Consider the following 21,191-nt stretch of genomic DNA (forward strand, 5'->3'; position numbering starts at 1 on the left):
CGACGCATTCGCGAAGTTCCAAGACTAACAGTTTACGCACTCAAAGTTACTTACTAAGCCCCAGAGCTCATCCTGTGAGTTAGTGTTGAAATCATCACCTTCGACCAACTTGCGAAACGCAGTCCACTTGGTCGTGGCATTGTTCTCATTCAGGTTCCAAGAAAGGAACGAACTGCTGAGCGACCATTCGGTTCCGCATACGCTGCCTTCGGATGTGCAGATGGGTATTTCAAACCGCAACAGCGTCTGTTGGTTTCTGGTAAATCAATAGTTTCCAGTTTCCTACCACTCATCTGTCTTGCAGTCAAGAAAGTGAGGTGCACCAGAAAGAGCAGCTAGCCCTCAAGTTAGCACGCGTCCGCGCCTGGGTGCAAAATCTGTACGGATTTTGTGCCGAACTTCTGCAGTGATGTTCGGCTTTCAAGCCGCGGGTGATCGAGATGTTCTTCTCACAGTGATAAAAAAACCACAATACCTGCATTTTCCGGGTCCTTACGGAATGTAAAACGTTGACCGATTGAAGTGGTTTTGTCTTAGCGTGCAGCGCCATTATTCGCAAGAAGCTCTGCGTGCTGCTTGTCCTCACGTGCGACTGAGAGTGAGTTTTGTTATGCATTATTTCTGGTGTGTTTACGTACATAAAACCATAAAACAATATTTTTCGTTTCAAAATGTCAAAAGTAATCCGAGAACCCAAACTGCTAAGATATCCATAGAATTCGTCAAATTTTCGACACTTGATCACAAAGAACGTGTCTTCCACGTAACGACAGTAATCCTCACTTGAATACATCTAAAGATTTCTGTTCAAAGCCTTCCACACATAGTGGGGATCGGGTGTCGCATTGCTAAACCGTATCTTAGAGTACGTAGCTGAGTAAAAAAGGTGGTCGAGGTTTACGCCTGTTTTGATGCCTTCAGCTCTCTTATGTACAAACGATTACGTTCGTTCATGCAGCGTTGTCTGCCGGCAAAAGTGAATTTGCTGCTTCCAGAGTGTCCGTCTTAAAAACATTCGTATATTTTGGAATTGGCGTTAATGCTAACGAAAACCCCGTCCATTCTCAAAGGAAACTCACCTACGTTTTTAGTAAATTCATTTGAATTACTACCCTAGGGTGCAATCGATATCACCTACATTGTCCCACTGTGTATGTTCTCGGTACAAGTTTGATGAATTCACAAAAAGCAAATTGAATGTGTGGCTCATGCGCACAACATGTATGATGCCCCATAATTGGAGGAGACCCGGTTCGAAAGGCTCCGCTCGTACTCCACACACTCAGTGTTGCATGATGCCCATATTGCGAATCGACCTATGCGGCTGTTTGACGTATTATTGAAACATTGCGTGCATTCAGTACTGCATCCCGTAATTGGATTCTTCAGTACTTTTTGGGTTGTATTGTAACACATGTTTTCAAAACTACATCCGGTATTGAACCCCCGAATCCGGACGTTATTCCCTAGATTGGTGGATAACAGCCCTGCACAAGTCACAACAGTTGCCTGTCCCAAGCACACAACAACAAGAGCGACAACAAACTGCCCAGCAATCTCAGTTTTCCAGAGGCCTAACAGAAAACATTTTCGAGCGACTGCTCACCGGCATCGTTATCACACCAACTAGCGCACACCAGCAACGAAATCGACTACGGTTTCGACCAAAATGTGACAGTGAAGCTTGCTACATGTGGTGTGAGGTCGATGTTCCCCTGGATATTGTGCATGCTACGACTCAGTGAACACTCCCGGTTGTTTGGTGTAACCTGTCTGGTCGTCAGCACCCCGGCAAAAACCTACGGTTCGAATGTCGAAATCTGCCCGTATCCACAATGCCCAAATCTGATATAATCTGATACACATGGGGATCATTGGTGCTGCTGTCTTCTGGAGTATGTGGCTGTAGGACAGACAAACCTGCATCTTGGGCCTGACGGGGCAAAAATGCAGGCATATTGGCCCATCTTGCGGATGTGACACAGTCAGACCAGGTGAAGTAGACTCAACAGTATGCTGACCTGCAAACGAGTGCAGACTGACAGCCAAGCTTGACGAAATCGAGCTCGCCAACCGAACACTCGACAATATTCGGTAGGCCGCGCGCACAGTCAGGGTGTCACGACGAACAGCCACCGTATCCGTTAACATGGAAGGAAGGCCAACCCCTGTTCGGACCACAGGCTTTCCAACCAGCTTGAGTCAAACCATCATGTCCATTGTTAGAAATACACTCATTTGCAAATCAATTTGCATGTCCATTGTTAGAAATACGCTCATTTGCAAATCAATTTGATTTTCACGGGAGATTCAAGTGAATCCCCGGTTTATGATATTCTTCAACTGAATGTGCTGCACACACGCCGCCTCATGTTTCATTTGATATGATATNTATTCGAGATATTGCAGTATAGTTTCATAAAGAAAACTACTCACAAGGTTGCTGTTGAAGAACACCATAAACGAGAGATTCAATTAAGTCTCCCATGAACACCAAACTGATTTATCGCAGTCAGTTCAATTTGGTTTCAAGTAGATCATAAGGTTGGCGGAATCTAGGGGACTGCGACTACCAGATGAGCTACAAGGAGGGCCAAGCAGGTGGTGGGATGTCGAAGAGTTTTCAGCAAACTTTTGAGTGGTTTCATTCATGTCTGTTGTTGTTTCATAATCGACCGTCGTTTAGACTGCAGCGTACTTAGGCAATAGATGTCAGTTTCGTGGAAAACAAGGTGACTATATAATGGACCGTTAAAATTAATCAAGATAAAAAATTCTTCTGGTGAAATTCGGCAGTATTTTGGTTTCTTTCACTGAACAGTGGAAGGAACGCAATTTAGTAGAGAAATGCAATTCTGAGGAATCTAGCTTCGGTTATCCTCTGGTCACATGTTGCAACGCATTCAGCATATCTACAAGGTTTTGTGGCATTATCAGACACGGGACATAAGCATTTGCCGCACATGTAAAAACCGCAACTGCTTTAACATCCATCTACAAATTGCCGAGAAATTTGCCGATGCCCATCAGTACGAATATCCGGTTCACTGCAGAGGCTATTCGCATACGGGTTTGCCAGCCTGAACTGCATCAGTACGAGTAGCCGGTTCACTGCACAGGCCATTCGCATACGGGTTTGCCAGCCTGAACTGTTAGTACAGGGCCTTGAGCTCAAGTATCTCTTATGCCCCCTACTAGTTTGTACCCACACAATTTGAATTCTGATAAATGGATTTTATTTTGAACAAGACTGTCTTACATCCGATCGACTGTATCATTTCCCGTATATGTATGTCCCAGTCTGACGAGGAGCTATCACGAGGACTTCACTCACCCTATCTGCGTTGTTGGGATACTTCTAGTGGACCGGTTCTCGTATAAAGGCGAAAAGATTTATCTACCACGGAAGAAAAAGTGGCCTGTTCTAGATATAAGCAAAATTTCGGGAAGGATTTGGGACACAGATAGCAGACACTTATAACCAGGTTAGTGGAATACGTTAGCAACTTACGTGCTCCCAGACACATTTCAACGTTAACCGGCTGTCTTTTGTCAAAGGTAACCGTCAGATTGCATCTTGAACAGGGTGACGCGTTTGGAACAGAACAAGCTCGCCCACTTTGACATATCACACTAATGTTCTGCCCATTGTCCTTCACTAGATCCGCGCGGTACAGTTTTGTGGCGCAAGTATCATGGTTCGGAATCGATACGAGGAGAGTGGTTTGATCAAGAATCCAATCTATTTTCGGTTCGAAGGGCACTGGGGAAGTTGAAAAGATTGATACTCAGGGTGATAGCATTCACGGTGACTAGGCGCAAAATGGATGGATTCCTAACAAGCGAATGGTACTGGGTGGCTGAGCAAAGATTGCTACGCTGCATGAGTAGCGCAGTGACACTGGCAGAGTTTGTGCGTTCTGTTGCACGATTGACAGTGAGGTGAGGTCAGTAACAAAAATATATTTGTGAACCTGTGACAAAATGTCATTGCAGTGGTAGGGTGTATATTAGCGATCCACTTCGTTAACAGCCAAAATCACTTGATACATCAGAAGGCAAGAGACACTAATAAAGCCTGTGTTTTGAGAGCGTGAGGTTACAACAACTAGGTGCACCTTAATCAAGTCCAATACAATACCAAAAATAGAAAAGTTCAAACGGGGGACTTATCGTTCTGAGTGTAAGTTGTGATAGTTCTACCAGATTCGTTTGGGTGCAGGTAGTCGTGTTTCTTTTGGCAGATTCACTGCTACACGTTCCTGGTGGTCCGCAGTTAACGGGGGACTATCGTTCTGAGTGTAAGTTGTGATAGTTCTACCAGATTCGTTTGGGTGCAGGTAGTCGTGTTTCTTTTGGCAGATTCACTGCTACACGTTCCTGGTGGTCCGCAGTTTTTGGTGGGTAGAGCCGGTCTGTGTTCCGACGCGCGAGTGATGCGTGTGTGCTTGACTGTATTCTATCCTTATATACATATATGTCGTTGCAATGCGTGGAACATGAAAACAATACTGTGAAATCACCCGGCGTCGTTCAAAAGGTCATGGAACGAGAATTGACATATTGTCGCATTAATGTCACGACGTTGACGCGTGATTGTGAGACAGACAAAACGAGAGGGGGGAAGGTGCCGGTGTGAAGTTGACCACAGGAATAATTAAGCAGAAGGGTAGCCGTTGCAAATACTCCCCCCTTTAGAGAGGGATCATATAGGCGCTGCCATCAGTCCATGTTGCGGACAAGTCACGTCTTGTCTGGTGATGCACGTTGTGGGTTGCAGAACAAAACCAAGCACGAGGGAGACAGTGGATGCGGATGCACTAAGCAGATTGGGAAACCGCTACAAATATTCTCACCTTAACGAAAAGGAACAACAAAACATTAAAAAAATGGTCGCTTGGACGTTCGGTGTGTCAAATTGTGATGAAACATTTGATGTCAACTTGCGATGGAAATGTCCGCTATAAATATTCTCCCCCTAACGAAAAAGAACAACAGAAATAAAAAGATGGTCGCTTGGACGTTCGGTGTGTCAAATTGTGATGAAATAGTTGATGTCAATTTGCGATCTGGCCAGTGTACGTGTCTGCCGGAACGGGTGATGTGGTGAGGTTGTGCAGGGCGGTCGCTTGTAGATTTGGGAGACCGGCGTGCAGCGTTATCGATGGACACTTTGGGTTGTAGACCGTCAGGGACACTTGACTCAAGGGAGTCGAGATAAACAAGTTTCAAGCGATCAATAGAAATGTTTTCCTGCTTATCATCTAAGTGGAGAGTAAAATATTTGTCATTCCGCAAAAGAACACGAAAATACCAGCATATGAAGGTTGTAAAGGTGGTTTAACAAGGTCGGAATGTATAAATACGAATGAACAAGTTGCCCTGGTCAAGTATGGTGACATCACTGAGTGCTCGATAGTCCCCGCAAGGGCGCCAGTCGGAAGATGATTTCTTGGGGACCATATGGAGGGGTGAAGTCCACATACTCTGCGAAGGTTGGATGATACCTAGCTGAAGCATGTGTTGAAATTCGCCATTGGCTAACTGTAATTTCTCTGGAGCCAAACGACGTGGATGTGTAAAAACCGGAGGACCACGCGTATGAGTACGTTGAACAACGGAGTATTTCGGTTTGGGGTCATGGAAATTTGGTTTAGTCAAGTCTGGAAACTGATGTATTAGTGCGTGATAAGGTGAATCGCCGCGTTTAAAACCTGTGATTGGATAGATGGAGGGCAGAACGATAGAATGTCCTTTCGCAGACAGTTGAGTATTTGCGCCAATAAGACGTTGTTGCCGATCCATTGGAAGTCACGGCGTAACCCCAGATTTAGTCGTAAAATGCGCTATCCGTAAGTTTCAATGGGAGAACCATTCGCGGCGGTAAGTGTAAAAGAAGAGGGGATCGGTTTGCAGGAATCGGCACTTACATGCTGATGTCCGCTCCAGTGTCCATGAGAAAATTGAGGCCGTAGGACTTGTCGACGATCGTAAGGCGGCGAGTAATATAAGCGGGGCATTGAAGTTTACTCGGCCCATATAGGTCGGCCGATGGTGCGTAAGAGGTCGGATGAGTTGACCGGAAAGAACATGGTTGTGTACACTTCTATGCTCTGTCTCCGAATGTACTGTGATACCAATAGTATGCTTGTCCTCGGGAGGATGAATGTGAAGGAGAATTTGAACGTGAACGAAAAGATGCACGAGGATACGGTTGGATGGGTTTATATGGATGGTCGCGATCTCATGGTCGAGGCGATCGTGAAGGGCGGACATCGAATCTTATGAGATGGCTAATTCACCTCGGGCTCACTTATTATTAGTGTGTCTTGCCTTCGGATTTATCAAGTGATCTTTGTTGTTAACAAAGGATAGAACTGATACATACAACGCAGCAAACGACTTTCTGTGGACGAATCTTATTTCGAATCAGGTTTCCCATGAGGGCGATCGAAAAATTGGAAACGATATATAGAAAACTGCTTAGCAGTGTGGGACCCAAAAATGTGTGCAATAGAGGATCATGCTGTAACGCAACTGACACAGATTACCAGAACCGAAATGCTTGCTAATCTGCATCAATTACAGTGACTAAAGTGGGAAAATGTAAAAAGATGACAGATGTTCCGCGTTGGTTCTTAGACCATAAAGGTATTTTTTCACCCCGTTAACCGACAGGTCAGTACGTATCTGAATAGTGGGGGTTACACGATTGGGTTTCCGGCCGGATGCAAGCCACATGGTCAAACGACTTCTAGCTTTAAACACAATGATGATCAAATTTTTGAAACGGGCATTTTTTCACACAAAATCTGTCGGATCCTCTCCTATTTTTGAATATTTTTCCACCAAACCAAACGAAAAATATACAGAGACTAGAACGAAACCTTTCGAAACCAGTAGATCAGTTGTAAAGGATTAATGCAATGGTCTAACTACGGTTCAGTGGACTATTTCTTTCGAGACAGTGAGGGATTTGTACTTATGTGATTATATCAGGGAAACTGCAAGGTCCGTAACCCAACATCATGGTTGAGTGTGAGAAGTTCATCAAACAACTTTAGCGAACTAGTGGCTAGTTGTTCCAAACGTAACCTTTTTTGCTAGCAGAATACTGGAGGATATCCTGAATATGCACATCACCAGTATCATGCTAATATAAGCGTACCATATATTATGGACAAGTTTTGGGAAAACGTGTCTAAAGGCCAAGCTGATGTCCTCATCCATTCAAGCTGAGCGGTCCCACAAGCTGGTATCCATTTCTGTCCATGCAGTCGTCGATGCGAAGAGTTGATAGTCTCGAGCCACTTATGAATGGATTGAGGCATGCTGGATTACGAAAGCTATCTTGGGCTGTATCACAGGGAACTAGCGAAATGAAACAATCTACGCTCAAATTCTCGTGCGAGCACTACGCAGTAGGTTAGACGTTTTGTTTTAAGAGATTTGAGCCTGTGAGTAAAGTTAATCTGTGTTGAAATTTCTAGAAGCACTCTGGGCTTACTTCATTCTTGTTGGATGATTCGAACACGCGACCTTTTGATTAGCGGTTAAAGATTATACCGTTCGGCCACGAGTAAATGATCAAGGGTGTCATGAATTCATACTCTGACAGAATATAGTGCCCCTCATCCTTCACTCACGGTATTTGTGTCACATGGTCACCTGTTCAATGGTCCCTCAAGTGGCAATTACTCATATGGGAGGTTCATACAAAATGTGAGGATGAAGCGCCTACAAAAAGTTGAGAAAAAAATTCCACAGTGCCATCAGAGTAATCTATTTTAGTCTAAAGACAAGAAGGCCAATATTATAACTTCATGACCGACACTGAAACTTAGGGTACTTCTCAAGGTTTACACTGCAAAGTAGACTTACTATCGCAAAGCCGTGATCTAACAAAATTCCGTACTCTATGCTACCAACATTTTTGAAACTACTTCAAAATACCACTACAGTACTACAGAGCAATCGCAGTGGAAATGTAGTAGGTTTTCGACTACTCGAAGATTTAAACTTCCCGCTCACTAGAAAATGACTGTTGAGGTAGATGGTTTTAAGATAGCGATGAACAAAGGCTAGATTAAAACACTAAAACCTTTCCGACTAGTGCAACTGAAATGTCCTTGTTGTAGCACAGCTTCAGCGTCAACGGTCACGGACGTTTAATCAACCTGGAGATATTAAGGTCCACATAGTCAGTCACCGTCTGCATGAGCAAAGGCATTGCATGAACTTCTGGATTCGTGTTAATTGCCTTATTTGTATTTTGTGGTTGGTAATGGAAGACGGAAAAGATGTCTGGGTAACAGAAAACTTTCCAAACATATCTCTCACTAGAAGTATTAGAAATGGTCAACAATGATTGTACTTTGAAGCACTGTTTCAACCCTTCTGAATCACTGTTGCGTAATAACGCAGAACTCGATTGCCAGTACATTAGCTTGTTCCAAAACGCTGCTCCCTTGTGGCCAGGCTAGGGTGCACAGTGAGTCGATAGCTCGTCACATTCACGTGAACATGGCTTGTGCAGACAGAAAGTGCCATGGCGACATGTTCAGGTGGTTATGGCGCGTAGGTCAATATTCCACTTGGGTGTGTGTACAGTGGTTCAGTGGGGTCAGGAGGCTCGGTGTTATGCGAGTTGCTGTATTTAATTCGCAAGCCTCAGGCCCAAAGGCCTAACAGCGTCGTCGAAGCCACATATTGCCTGTCATCCGTTCGACTGGAGCGCGTGGTGTCGCAACGTGCCTCTGCGATGAATGCGACATGGAATAGACGACTAGATGAACATCTCAGAACCAGAACGTCAACAACCACTTAGCCCTGTGACAATCATCTGATGTGTCTCGTTCAGTTTGCAAATCAAAAAGTGATTCTGCTGTTCATTCCTGAAAAAATTGCTTTGTGAGGCTTGCATATCATCAGTTCGGTTGCCCGGTGGTTAGAAACATCTGTTCAATTCAGACCATATCCCCAATCAACGATTCCTAATTGGACCTAGATATACCAAAGGAAAACCGTTTTCAGAAAATTCCGCGTCCAACTATTAACTATCCAAGACGTGTGTATCCCACAAGGAGATCGTACAAATACGATGTCAGATGCAGTGGAAGGAACTCCCAGTTAGTCAGGCTTTACCTGTTTGTACGTGCGCGTGTTTCATCAGAGTTTTATATGATCTCTTCCGAGATGCCTAGGGACTTTGACGCAGAGGTGAGATTAATTAAACAGTCGCAGTTTTTTCTGCCGCGTCTACTATACATTTATTATCTATATGGTTATTTGACGGTTGTATATCTATTTAATATTTATATGTGTATATTATATGTGTACATATGAGTTAAGTATACGTATTGATGTATATACATATATATAATTATCTGACTATCTACATATCTAGCTAATGTGCTGTCAAGTTTTTGTCACACCTGCGTACTTCTTGTTCCTGGTCGGTTGTGTGGATTCCCCATCCGAGTCAGTAATCGGTTCAACAGTGTACTCAGTTGTTATAGTAGTCTGGAAGTTTGTCTATCGAACAATCTTATGGTGCAAATATTCTGACTGGGAGTGGTGAACCGTAGACATGTGTATAGCGGTACCATGCGCTTTGAAGTCACGTGAGAAGAAGAAAGACCACTTACAGACGAAAGTAACAGGATCAGATTCGACCATTGCATTGCTCCGAAAATACAACCTGACGGTATAGGTGTAATCCACGCAACCTACGAGGTTATGAAATGTAACCGCATTTTCTATGGTCTTTTGATTTGCAGAATTCAACGTAACAATACTATACAACGCCGGACAATGCTGTTTCTTCTTCCATTTGATTGTAACGTTGTTGCCTTGGAGTTCATGAGCAACTTCTTCAGGCTTCGGAGACTCTGTAGATGAATGAGGATAACAGTGATAAGAAAACGTTCATTTTGTCATGGGAAATGTAAATAACCTATCACAAGAGGTGGAAACAACCAAGCTATCTAGAACTAGATCTTCTTAAGAGCTTTGGCCTTCTGAAATCCGGTTCTTTCAAACGTGTATATAAATGGAATAAATTTAATTGAAATATCGTCAAATGTGTACAGAGTTTTGAGTTGAGAAACAAGCGCGATTCCGGATTATTGTTGCCACATTTTTATACGAGCCCAAGTGTGGAACCTAGAGTGGCTATTAGACCTTCGGAAACTGATTACCTTTGCCTACTGAACTTGTCCTGGCTAATTTGCTCTGACCTAATAGGTCCGCGCTACATCTGGTAATATATACATCCGTAATATAATAAGGCCCTTTTCTGAACAACAGGTAAACAAATTTTCATTATTGCCACTGTGGTCTGCTAAGACTGATGGGAAAAGACAGTTTATAAACTCAAATGGTGTTTATTTTTATTTTCAAGTGTCCCGATGCACACAGACATAATACTCCGCCAAGTCCTGTTACCAGAGAACTGAGACCCATATAAATTGATGTGCTAACATATGAAACAATGTTCGTCCGTTCATATGCTCAAAGAATGACATAGAACATTCTTCAAGCGAGCGTGCTTCAAGTGGTAAAACTTTAGCAAAGAGGAAGAGGTTGGTGGCGATTTTGCGGAAAATGTGTAGCTTGGGTGATCTACTTGGATGACCGTCTGTTCGCTAAACTTGGCATTTGGATCGCAAATCTTTCATCGCCATTCTACGTGTACTTGCCTGTGCGGGTGATTGTGTGAATTCTTCCCCTGCTGCCTGTGTTTGTATTAGTTCTAAACAGTACCCAACACCTGTAAATTGGTCGGTTGGTCCATAGGTGCCTTTCGCATAATTTCTTTGCTCGGCTTTGAACCTGAGTTACGTTGTAGTCTCTCATTAACTTGTATCGGGCCATTTCCTTCTTGCTTTGTGGTGTTCTGTTCTACTTGATTAGTTTGTTGAATAGCCTTCTATTTTTAGTAAGTTTGTTTCACTGATTCACTTGCTTTGTAGGTTGTTGTTAAGTTGCTAGATTTCCCAGTTTGTTCAAGGCCCCACGATTGTGTAACTATTTTGTATTAGTGACCGAGAAATTTAGTCAATTTTAATTTATTTATTGATTAACTTCTTTGACGAAGTCCCATTCATGCGCGGGCGAGTATTTGGAAGTCACTTCAATTGAACCGACATCCTCTGTCCTTGCTATTTAAGAGAAATGACAAGCTGGCAAGCTGGTATTCCGGTGACAAGTTTTCTTCCAGCCTGGCCAAACTACAGTTCATCACAGTCGTTCTAACGATATGTGTAGATCACATTCGTCTGCTTCTTTGTATTCAGTCTTCTGTTTGTTCCAGACAGGGCTCTTCTCAACGTACTTACGGGCTTGAAGACGAATGCTATTCAATGTTGCGTCGGATGTCTCGCAGTCAATTCAGCGGTTTTCGGTATGGGCAAGAGTAATCATTCTGTTCTGATTGTGCTGACTACTAAGTCTGTTGTTTAATCCGTAAGCATCTTCATAAGTGGTTCCTCGAGTAGGTGTGAAGTACCTGATAAAACCGCCGTTAATTCGTCTTGGGCTCTATCGCGTCACAGTGCGTCTCTGTCTACTTGAATAGGGTTGGAGCGCAATTTCATTTATGATAGTTTGGATGGTTGCTGAAGCAGTTCAGAATGTGGTCCGTGTGAGTTGCTTTTCCGTTAGCAGCCAGTTGTTTTTGTGGCAAGCGCATCTAGGAAGATCAACTTGTTTTGTTTCCATTGTAAAGTAGCTATCTGTCAGCATTTGGTTCACTCGTCACTGTTCATTCTTCTTTACACAGAAAATGCGCTATTCACATATCGAAACCCATATTTATGCTTTGATATCTGGTAGCACAGCTTTCCCCAATTCTAGCATTTTCAGTTCCGCAATGAATCCAGATGTTGGCGCTTCTTTGTGTTGTTCACAGTACTCTCCATTGAACCCAAAGTAGGTCAGCAAGCACAGATCCTGCATTTCGCAGTTTATTGTCTGCCAAGCGTTCTGCCCATCATTCCTCGGTTGTCCGGAAGCCGTCATCTGTTTGGTATTTAAATCAACCGATGTCAACAACCGAAGTTTGTGGGAGGACACCACTATTGCATCTTCCTCAATTTTTTTACGTTTCTTGGTCTCTCCAGAAATTGCCCCACACCGCTGACTGCATAGTGAGATCCACTGGTGAGACTAAAAAACCAGAGTTGTTTGCAACTGAATGTATTTTGCTAATTTCGGTCTCAAGTAGAACATAAGGTCGACGGAAACTCGGTGACTGCGCCATCCTGAGCCCCAGGAAGAACAAAACAACTCGTAGGCTGTCCAAGAATTTTCAGCGACCTTGTGAGTAGCGTATTATGTCTATAACAAAGCCCACTTCATTTGTCTTAAAGTTGAGGGATTGAGAACACGGTTAGCGTAAAAACATGGGAAAAGCTCGCATGATTTTATTAAGTGAATTCAGCTGGTAGCTGACAATTACTGTGTTTTAAAATGGATTCGAGAGTCAAGTGACCTCTTTTTTGTTGTATTTCAAGGCTTAATTTGGGTTCTTTTAGTTTTTGTCGTCTTGTGTGATAAATCTGCTGTGTAGGTGTTTGCGTGTCTCCAAAGTTGGATATGTGTTCAGCCTCACAAGACGTCTCCCTGAACTCAGAAGAAAGGTTTTGTGTTCATTTAACCAGGAGCCGAAAGTAAACACCAAGCATTTTCACTATCTGTATGCGCGTTCAAATGTGGTCCAACTTTTCCCACAGGGATCTGAACGCAACATCTAGTTGCTTCTATTGTCTAACTAGCTGAATGAAGGCATTCCGCTACGTCAGACAACTTCAGCTTTAGCTCTGAAGCATCCAGAAGCACTCATTCTATGCTTGTTTTGTTTCCACCCGGACGTAAAATGGAAACATTTCGTTTTTTATTACGGGGGGAATCAGCTAGGACAAAATTTGTTACGACGGAAGAATGCACTCACAAAATTTGTCACCTTTACAGTTTTTTCTTCTTGCAGGCTTCTTATATATGAAGAAAACTGGGAATAGTCAAAACTGCTTCTTTTTCAAGTTCATCTTAGACCGAGATCATAACCGCTCAGTGAAATCAGAATACAAAAGCTGACATGCGTGAAACGTTTGTCAGATGAAGGCGATAGCTGCAGTACAATGTAAGGAACGGAGGAATCAATTCAGTCACGTTGTGCTTTGCAAATCAGTCACGCGTGACGGATCATGGTAGATCAGGGAAGGTCGGTGTCTGCGTACTGTTGCTTCGTGTCCCAGATGAATACTGAACCGGTACGAGTAATGTTTCGTAAGTGTCCCGAGTACCAAGTGAAGTCTCTCACGAGACGTATGTAAAATGCGTGAAATCGCTTAAAAGTCGATTGATTTCGTGTGGCACTGGAGCTTACTTAGCCATGCTTGGCCTGATTCTGTTTGCGGAAATGGCATTCTAAAATATCGATAACAGAGGCTTTGAATGTACATTTTTCAGAGTTCATGTGCGAACTGCATTCATTCTGCCAGTGTAGTAGGGTACCGTGTTCAGGTTAAGTAGAACACACAACTTACATAGCCACCTAACCACACAACAACAAAACTCAGTTTAGTGGGGTTCCCCCTCGAGGTGACTGTATCAAGGTAGGAATTTGTACTGGAACAAACTACCTTGAGTCAGAAATGGATAGGAGACTGTAGACTGTAGACAATTCCAGAATCAAGTCCAACGGTCTCTCCTAAGGACCGTCACCATAAGTTGTACCGGCCACCGTGAACATTCAATGGTGTCAGTGGTACGGCTTGTAACATCAGACCATCTTTCGCTAAGGCACAGGTCTTAGGTCATTTATAGCTACTGGTTTGGTCGACGGTTTTATGTGTAGGTGGCGTTCGTCAAATACTGTCTTTCGACTGCAACGGACCAGAGTGTGCAACGGAGTTTTACTAAGACGAGAAACGCATTGTTTTTGCGAAGGGCAGCCATGGGAGTATGGGTGACTGAAGGTTAACAATCCATATGCTGCCGTTTTGATTCGCACTTTATAAGCTCACAGACTCGCGATTCGCATTTCATTTAAACGGCGTCAGTTTCCAGTATGGCTCTTAAAGAAACTCAGAGCAGCTTATACGAGGATCATGTGAGCTTCTATTTACAGCGATGTTTGGTTGTATACCGTACTTCTTTACGCCAAGACCTACGTTTGCATTTCTAGCACGGAAGCACCCCATACTAACAATTGGGTGAGAGATTAGTTTACTCTGTGTATTGCACGCAAGTACGGGTAGAGAGGAAAACATTCTGTACTAATATTTTGGTCGGGCTTGTCAGAGACCAACACTACATCCAAGTGAGCCCACTCAAGCAGATAAGCGCAGGTGTACAAAGCAGCAATGCAGGTATCTCTAAAAGAGCGAAGGAATACTTTGCAATCTAAGTTAATAAATCGGGGAGGATTCAGTAAAACTTCTGTGTGCTCTGAGTTTCAGCAAATCTAACATGGGTGAATATGGAAAACCCAGTTAGAGTGCGGAAAATAACTTGATATTTACTCAATCGATGACTAGCTCCAAATAGACTGAACAGGAGGTTTTTCTAATAATACAGATATTTAGTAGTACAACATTCAGTATCTTCAGAACATGGATCTCAATCTTGAGCAAATTAACTCTCTTCAGAACACAAGTTTTGTCCAAAATAGATAACTGCCGAACACTTACCCAGGAGGTGCGACTGGGATACAGAATAAGCAGCAGACATTTGCAGTCTCTGCAGTACTGGCAAAACTGTGATCCGCAGACGCACACAGCTCGGAAATCCAAGAAAAGTGTAGGCATGTTTGAAACGCGTTTTCTTCTCGGGATTGTGAATTTTGATCGTGAAGGGGGTGCCAAGTTGAAGCATTGACGTACCGTTCAGATTACCGAGATTGTGAATGGCGTAATGTAACGGACATTTGCCAGAGGTTTTCAAGTCGAACACCATGCGTAATTCTCCGGGGACAATGGGCCTTAGTGTCATATTTACCGGTACTGAAATCAGTTGGATAGTGGACAGTGGGTGATTTGATATGTTTGGTACAAAATCGTATGTTTCATAAACATGCAGCCGGGTGATACATTGCGAATAGTACACTTGATAGCAACTGCCTTCTTAATCACACATGCTGAGGAGGGCAATGTGCTTCCACATCAATTAATGGAAGTCACCGCCCGGTGTATAAAACAAAAGTCCTTACCCCTGTGATACACTCTTGTCAAAACGATGGCGGTACGCCACAGAATAGTGATTTACCTTTAGAAATAACATAAACAACAAAAATCAATATGTTCTACGAGGAAATATCTGTAAAGATTTCCTAAACAACACATAAGTCCTAAACATTCAACGTGCATTCACAGATGTTCTCTCCGCCATTCGGACTTTCCGAAATCCATAGGCCTTGTTTTGTTAAGCCCATACAGACTTAGTTCGTCAAAACAATCTGGATGATGCTGACTACTACCTTACTTGTGAAGTTCAGCCTTAAAATTGTCTATAATCTTACTTATACTATAATGTTCATGTTGCACTGTTAAATTTTCACGAATTTAGAGTGCATAATACTGGGTATTTATTCACCGTGACATTATTCCTATGGAACTAAAAGGATTTATCCGCTGATTATCGATTGCTGTCTGCTACTTAGTTAACACGACTTGTGGGGATGAAGAGAGGTTGTCAAAACCGTGGTTCTACAGCTGTCCACTTGCTACCTAAACCGGAGCGATATAAAGCCTTTTTTCAGGAACGATCCCTGGTAAAATAAGTACATCTCGGTTGTGAATGAAAGTGAATACCAACTGGCACTGGGCTTGTTGGATCCGGTAAATCCAGGCCTCGATGTCCTTGTCTTTCAATGGTCGTTCCTGAATAAAAACCCACGTATTCCCAGAGGCTCTCTTATCTTCCTGGTCAGTAGAACATTAAGGATGCTACAGTCTACTCAGACAACATCTGCCAGATTTCAGCAGTTTGCGAAACCAAAAAAATAATCGTAGGCCGTATATGGACAAGATGATTTTCAACCGAACATATGCTTCACCAGGGTTTCCTCTTTTAAGTGGATCCCACCAAAGCGCCTATCTTCTTTGAAAAACAACTCTTTCGACAAATTTTAATCCATTTTAACCCAGTGTTTATATTTTTGCCGCACATATACCGTCGCATATTTCTCTTAGCACGATACTCAAGATATCGAAGTATAGTTTCACAACAAAGCACAAAGATATTTACAAGTTTACGAGAAAGCCCTCGACAGCTCATCTCGCACCTCCTGGAGCTCATCAGACAGAGTATGCGTAGTTCCCAGGATCGCATCGACATTGTGTTCTACTTAAAGAGCTACTGGCGAAACTGACTCGTTTGCAACTTATGCTGGTAACAACGGGAGACAAATGGCCTAAAGATGAAACTCTGGTAATGATATTCTTTAACTTGTTGTGCCACACAAAGGTCGTATGATGTTTCAGTTGGCGCGATAATTGAGATATGGCACCATAGTTTCTTGGCATTTGAAGGTTAAGGTACTACGATATCTCAAGTTTCCTACTAACTGAAAAATAAAGCAGCTTATGTGCAGGACACTGAGTTGGCGAACAGCACAGACGTGAAATTCAGTGAGTGCGTTTGACGAACTGCGCACATTTTGGGTTTTATGGTTTTCAGCAACAATATGAGTAGTGTTACGAGAAGAAGCCATACTGAGATGCCTCAAATATCACGTCCAGCTAAGTCCTACAGCTGAAGACTGGAGTTAACAAGAGATTTATACCTCTCACTAACATCATACTTGTTTTTAAGTAGGTGTATTTCGTCAACTGCGTACAATTTGGTTTCATGCCGAGCACAAGATATATGGAAACTAGGTCTGTCTAATCAGTCAGGAGGGTCAAATTGACAGTGTATTGTTGGAGTTTTCGGTAACCTTGTCAGTAGTGTGTTGTGTAAAGCAGACGCATATTCGCCTTTTTGTGGTTGCATTTAATCCGATTCAGGTTCAGATGTACCAAGCTGTCTGAGTAGTACAAAAAACGAATTGAATATTTCGAAACTTTCTGCTCAGGTTCCGCACTGAGAGTGGAGTGTTAAGGAGTCGAAGTGTTACCTAGCAAGGAAGCGTGCTTGAGCGGATTAGAAAGCTTCTGCCTCCTAGGAAGTTAACCAGAAGTTTTATGCTTTGTTTGAATTTTCGCCTTTGGCTTGAATTTTCCACTTTCCTAGTCGACTCGCAAAGAATCCCGTGACGAATAGGATTAAACACTGTTTCCGTGTTATGCTTCTGCTTAAGTTAGACACCTCTTTCTCTAACGCATCATTTTGCATGTATGTGTGCATATCTGACACCATAAGTGAACTGCATTTTACTGTATTATATTCGTAATATTGAAAAATGAACACTACACTTCTTCTGTAATAAGGGGAAAGTTTGAAACCAGGATTTTTGGAGCCTTTTTTCCTGCTGTCGCGCATGTTGTGGGTTCAGTGTAGTAGACTTTCTCATTTCAAAATCACTTTATAAGCATGAAATCATATGGTCCACGAAATATCCAACTTACATTCAGGTTCAGTATAAATCGTAACATTTTTGACGGTGGTATTACCTCCATTCTTTTCCCTCCGTACGAGTAGGAACTCGTAGACAGTGCATACTTTGTATTTCTTTATGAAGTGTGTACCTTGTGCACTCGGGAGTGGTATTTCCGTTTCCTTGCCTCCAACAAGCGGTTTGAATATCACTCGATACGCTTTGTGCCTAGATGGTAGGTTCCACTGCAATTTCGGACTGCTTCTGGTAATGATTACTTCAAAATTCTCGCTTGCAGACATTTCTAGTGTGAAAAAATGACATGTGGTTATTCAATAGTTTCAAGATCATCTTCGTGGATGAGCTGCCGAAAAATCAGCTCAGATGTCGGTGTGTTACCACCGTAATTAGATCAGTTGGGAGTGAACTTATCATTAAAAAGCGGACAGACTGGTCGATGGACGCATCATTCTCGTGTTTTATTTAGGTTGCTACTTAATGGTAGTTTTCACAGTAGTGCGAATGTGTGAACAGCGTAGACAGTTCTACGCTGCTTGCAAGGGAAGTGGCTGTGGAAGTAATCCAGGCGTAGAAGTTACCTAAGACGTAGACGTATTCTTATGGGTTAGCTGGGTAGCAAACACTGGTGAGAGATTTCGAGATACCTGTACGGTGGCACACCACATCGCTCAGTTAGAAGCACCCTGTTTACTTTGAATCCAGGGCACAATTTGTTAAACAACCACGCGCACCCAGACGCGGATTTGTCAGTTGAGTAAGTCGCAAACTTTGCTTTCGAACTTTGTTTCTAGGGTTGTTTTCTCAATATTTGTTGAAATCCTCTATCTGTCTTATCGATCGTGTAGCTAATAGCAGGTTTCGTGTTTTATTAAGCGACTTGATTACAACGGGCGAGATGTATCCGACGCTGTACGAAGATTCCCTATCATAAATCAGAAACTAAGTGGAGAATACTAAATTCCCTTGTTAACAATTTAATTTGCAAGTGGGTGTGCATCCCCCTTTAAGTACAGTTCCGCACTCAACTGGGATTAAAACGAATGGTTCAGCCTCAAGAAGGGTGGGACCATTGGTCAACTACCGAGAAATTTTCATCAGCTTGTGAGTCAACTGGACCTCGCTATCGCTTCTTCTCATTTGCAGTCACTCTCGCAGTTCATGAAACGCTTTTCCAAGCGTACATATCGAGGTCATCCAGTAGTTGAATAAGTTACATAAACAACTTTAATTTTGAGATGCATTTCGTTTTGCTATTCTGCCCACAAATACAATCTTCTAGCGCACCAAGGCATGCCAGCCAACTGTTTCGATCGATCATTCCAATCCAGATTACTGTGCGTTTTTTCGTCGTCCTGCCTAACTGCGCTTCCCTGCGTTGGAAAGCTTCTTTGAGGGATGCCATACAAATACTACCAGAAGCCAAATATGGTCATCAGCATTACAAGGGTAAAAGTTCTACTGCTTGATTGCCAGAGTGACTTAACTCGAGTCTGTTGAAACCCCTTCTAGCTCCATTGATATACTGAATTGACTGACTCGAAATAGCCCAGCTAGATCGCGGCAGTCAAATGACTGTTTGAGAGTTCGACCAAATGGAATGACGGTCAGTTTGCAATAGTACACAACGTGGTATGGCTAACCAGAAGAAGCTTCTGTGCCGAACGTCCAGTGTCTGTGAGCCAGAGGAATCAGTAATCAAAATTATGAAGCTAGGCAGAGTTGAGTATACGTGTGGTGTTGCAAACCTACCGGAAGTCGAACATCTGCATACTCAAATTCAATAGCTTCGGTTCTGCAGAATTGAATATCGATTTGTAGCGTTGTTCTGAGAGTCGGTGGCTGCTGTTCAAAGATGTTCAACAAAACATGCGGCTACCTTTTCCTTCGCACAACATTCAGTCCAAAAGCACTGATTACGGAATATTTTCCGAGATGTCAAGAAAATGCTTCCAGGTCTGCCTTCCAGAAAAAAAGACCAAGATGATACAAACTCACTCGGCAGGATGAAGCACCCAGCACGCTCGAATTAAATTCTGGCTTTGTAAAAAAATGAAATAGCCCTATTATTTATGGAGGATCGTCCTTCATTTTCGTATCAGTAGCTAATACAGTGCATCCATACAGGGCACTTGGGTTAATCGTCAAGCAAAGACTATCTCGGTACTTGGCTAACGGACAAACAACAATTATTACGGTTGGCATATGACTGATCATCATCATATCATCATCATCATCATCATCATCATCATCATCGACAGCACAGCAACAACTTTCAACACTGATGCATCGCTGCCATACAACAATTAGTTATTTGAATTTCCTATCGGGAATAAAGTAATTAAATTGGATTGAGGGGAATTGGTGTTAACCTAATACAGTCATTCCGAAGTGCCTGCATTTCGGGGCACCCGTTTAGAAAATATGAATAGAAATTGACAAAAAACCCGTAGCTTGCAAGGTTTTTGAGCATGCACAGGAGGGATAATGCGGAAAGAATGATGTGGATAGTGATCTTGATTACCACAGTAGCCTCATTTTCCATCGAGAGTTCTAACTTTTCAAAACATGTGAGAGAAAGAAAAGGGCTAACCAGATAAAGGACTCACGGCCGCGCATAATAACCAACATTTCCTAGATCCTACTTAATCCCCTTGGAAGTTCCAAACTATCCCATAGAAAGAGCAAGGCAACTTCAGCGGACTTTGATTGAAAATCACTTCCCATCTTAATGAAAAACAAATCTAGCTTGTAAAAAGCACTAACGACAATGTAAACGATATTTTAGTAGATTCAAGAACATACCCGGATGCATTGTAGGACGCGTTGGTTCAGAAAAGGCCGAACTACCCTCTTTGGAGTATGTGCGGACGTAGATAACGCACTGATTACAAGTGACGTCTCTGACCGAATCGATTGGACCATTCAAAACGAATCTTTTTTGTACGCTTTCATTCTCGACGATAGTGACCTCGTACGTGTGGCTTACTTCGGATAGACTGGTATCCATCATGACATAAAGCTTGTTATTGTAAATGTCCGCACGTTTAATTTTTGGGGTTACGTAACCTGTTTGGAGGAAAATGGATGGAGGTGAGATATGGTAACTTATTGGGCATTTCGAATTTATTCTCCGAAGATTACTTGGTTCTGGCTGATCGAAGGTGTTGCTTGACAAAAACTTCCTGTCATATTCAGTATACTGTGAGTTTCTTGCAAATAACAGCACAACTTCAATTTTTTCTATGTTCTTCATTTGAAAAATAGGGTTACCACAAGCATAATTACGATGAAACCTAGAGACTGCAAGACAATTAACGTAAGTGGCCTGTATGTCTTGTTAGATGGATGATTTTATCCCAATTCGTTTGCCTGAATTAGGAGTACATTCGTTTGGCAGCAAAACATGTGTTGATATCACCAGAAACTTTTTGATGATGGTAATGGACATAAAGATACATAACGACGCCTCTCCATAAGAAAAATTCCATTTTGCTCCTCAGTAGTTTCCAAGTCTCGTCATTCAATCCCGCAACATCTCTCCGGCAGGTGGACGTTCTTCACTCAGTCAGGAGGTTCCTAACGGAGCATCTACTACTGATTGATCTGGGGAAGTATGGTGGCTTATGAGAAT

General features: G+C 42.7%; 1 protein-coding gene across 1 annotated transcript; it reads right to left on the reverse strand.

Moving 5' to 3' along the window:
• Positions 1 to 6,570: 6,570 nt before the first annotated feature.
• Positions 6,571 to 20,570, reverse strand: T265_15701 (hypothetical protein; the record flags this gene model as incomplete). Its single annotated transcript, XM_009178976.1, has 4 exons — positions 6,571 to 6,591; positions 9,648 to 9,890; positions 14,694 to 15,005; positions 20,363 to 20,570. Coding segments are annotated over 4 exons (783 nt in total), but the record flags the coding sequence as incomplete, so codon positions are not given.
• Between the last annotated feature and the right edge of the window lie 621 nt (positions 20,571 to 21,191).

The sequence above is a fragment of the Opisthorchis viverrini genome (assembly GCF_000715545.1).
Source record: "Opisthorchis viverrini unplaced genomic scaffold scaffold2790, whole genome shotgun sequence".
In the NCBI taxonomy this organism is placed as follows: domain Eukaryota; kingdom Metazoa; phylum Platyhelminthes; class Trematoda; order Opisthorchiida; family Opisthorchiidae; genus Opisthorchis; species Opisthorchis viverrini.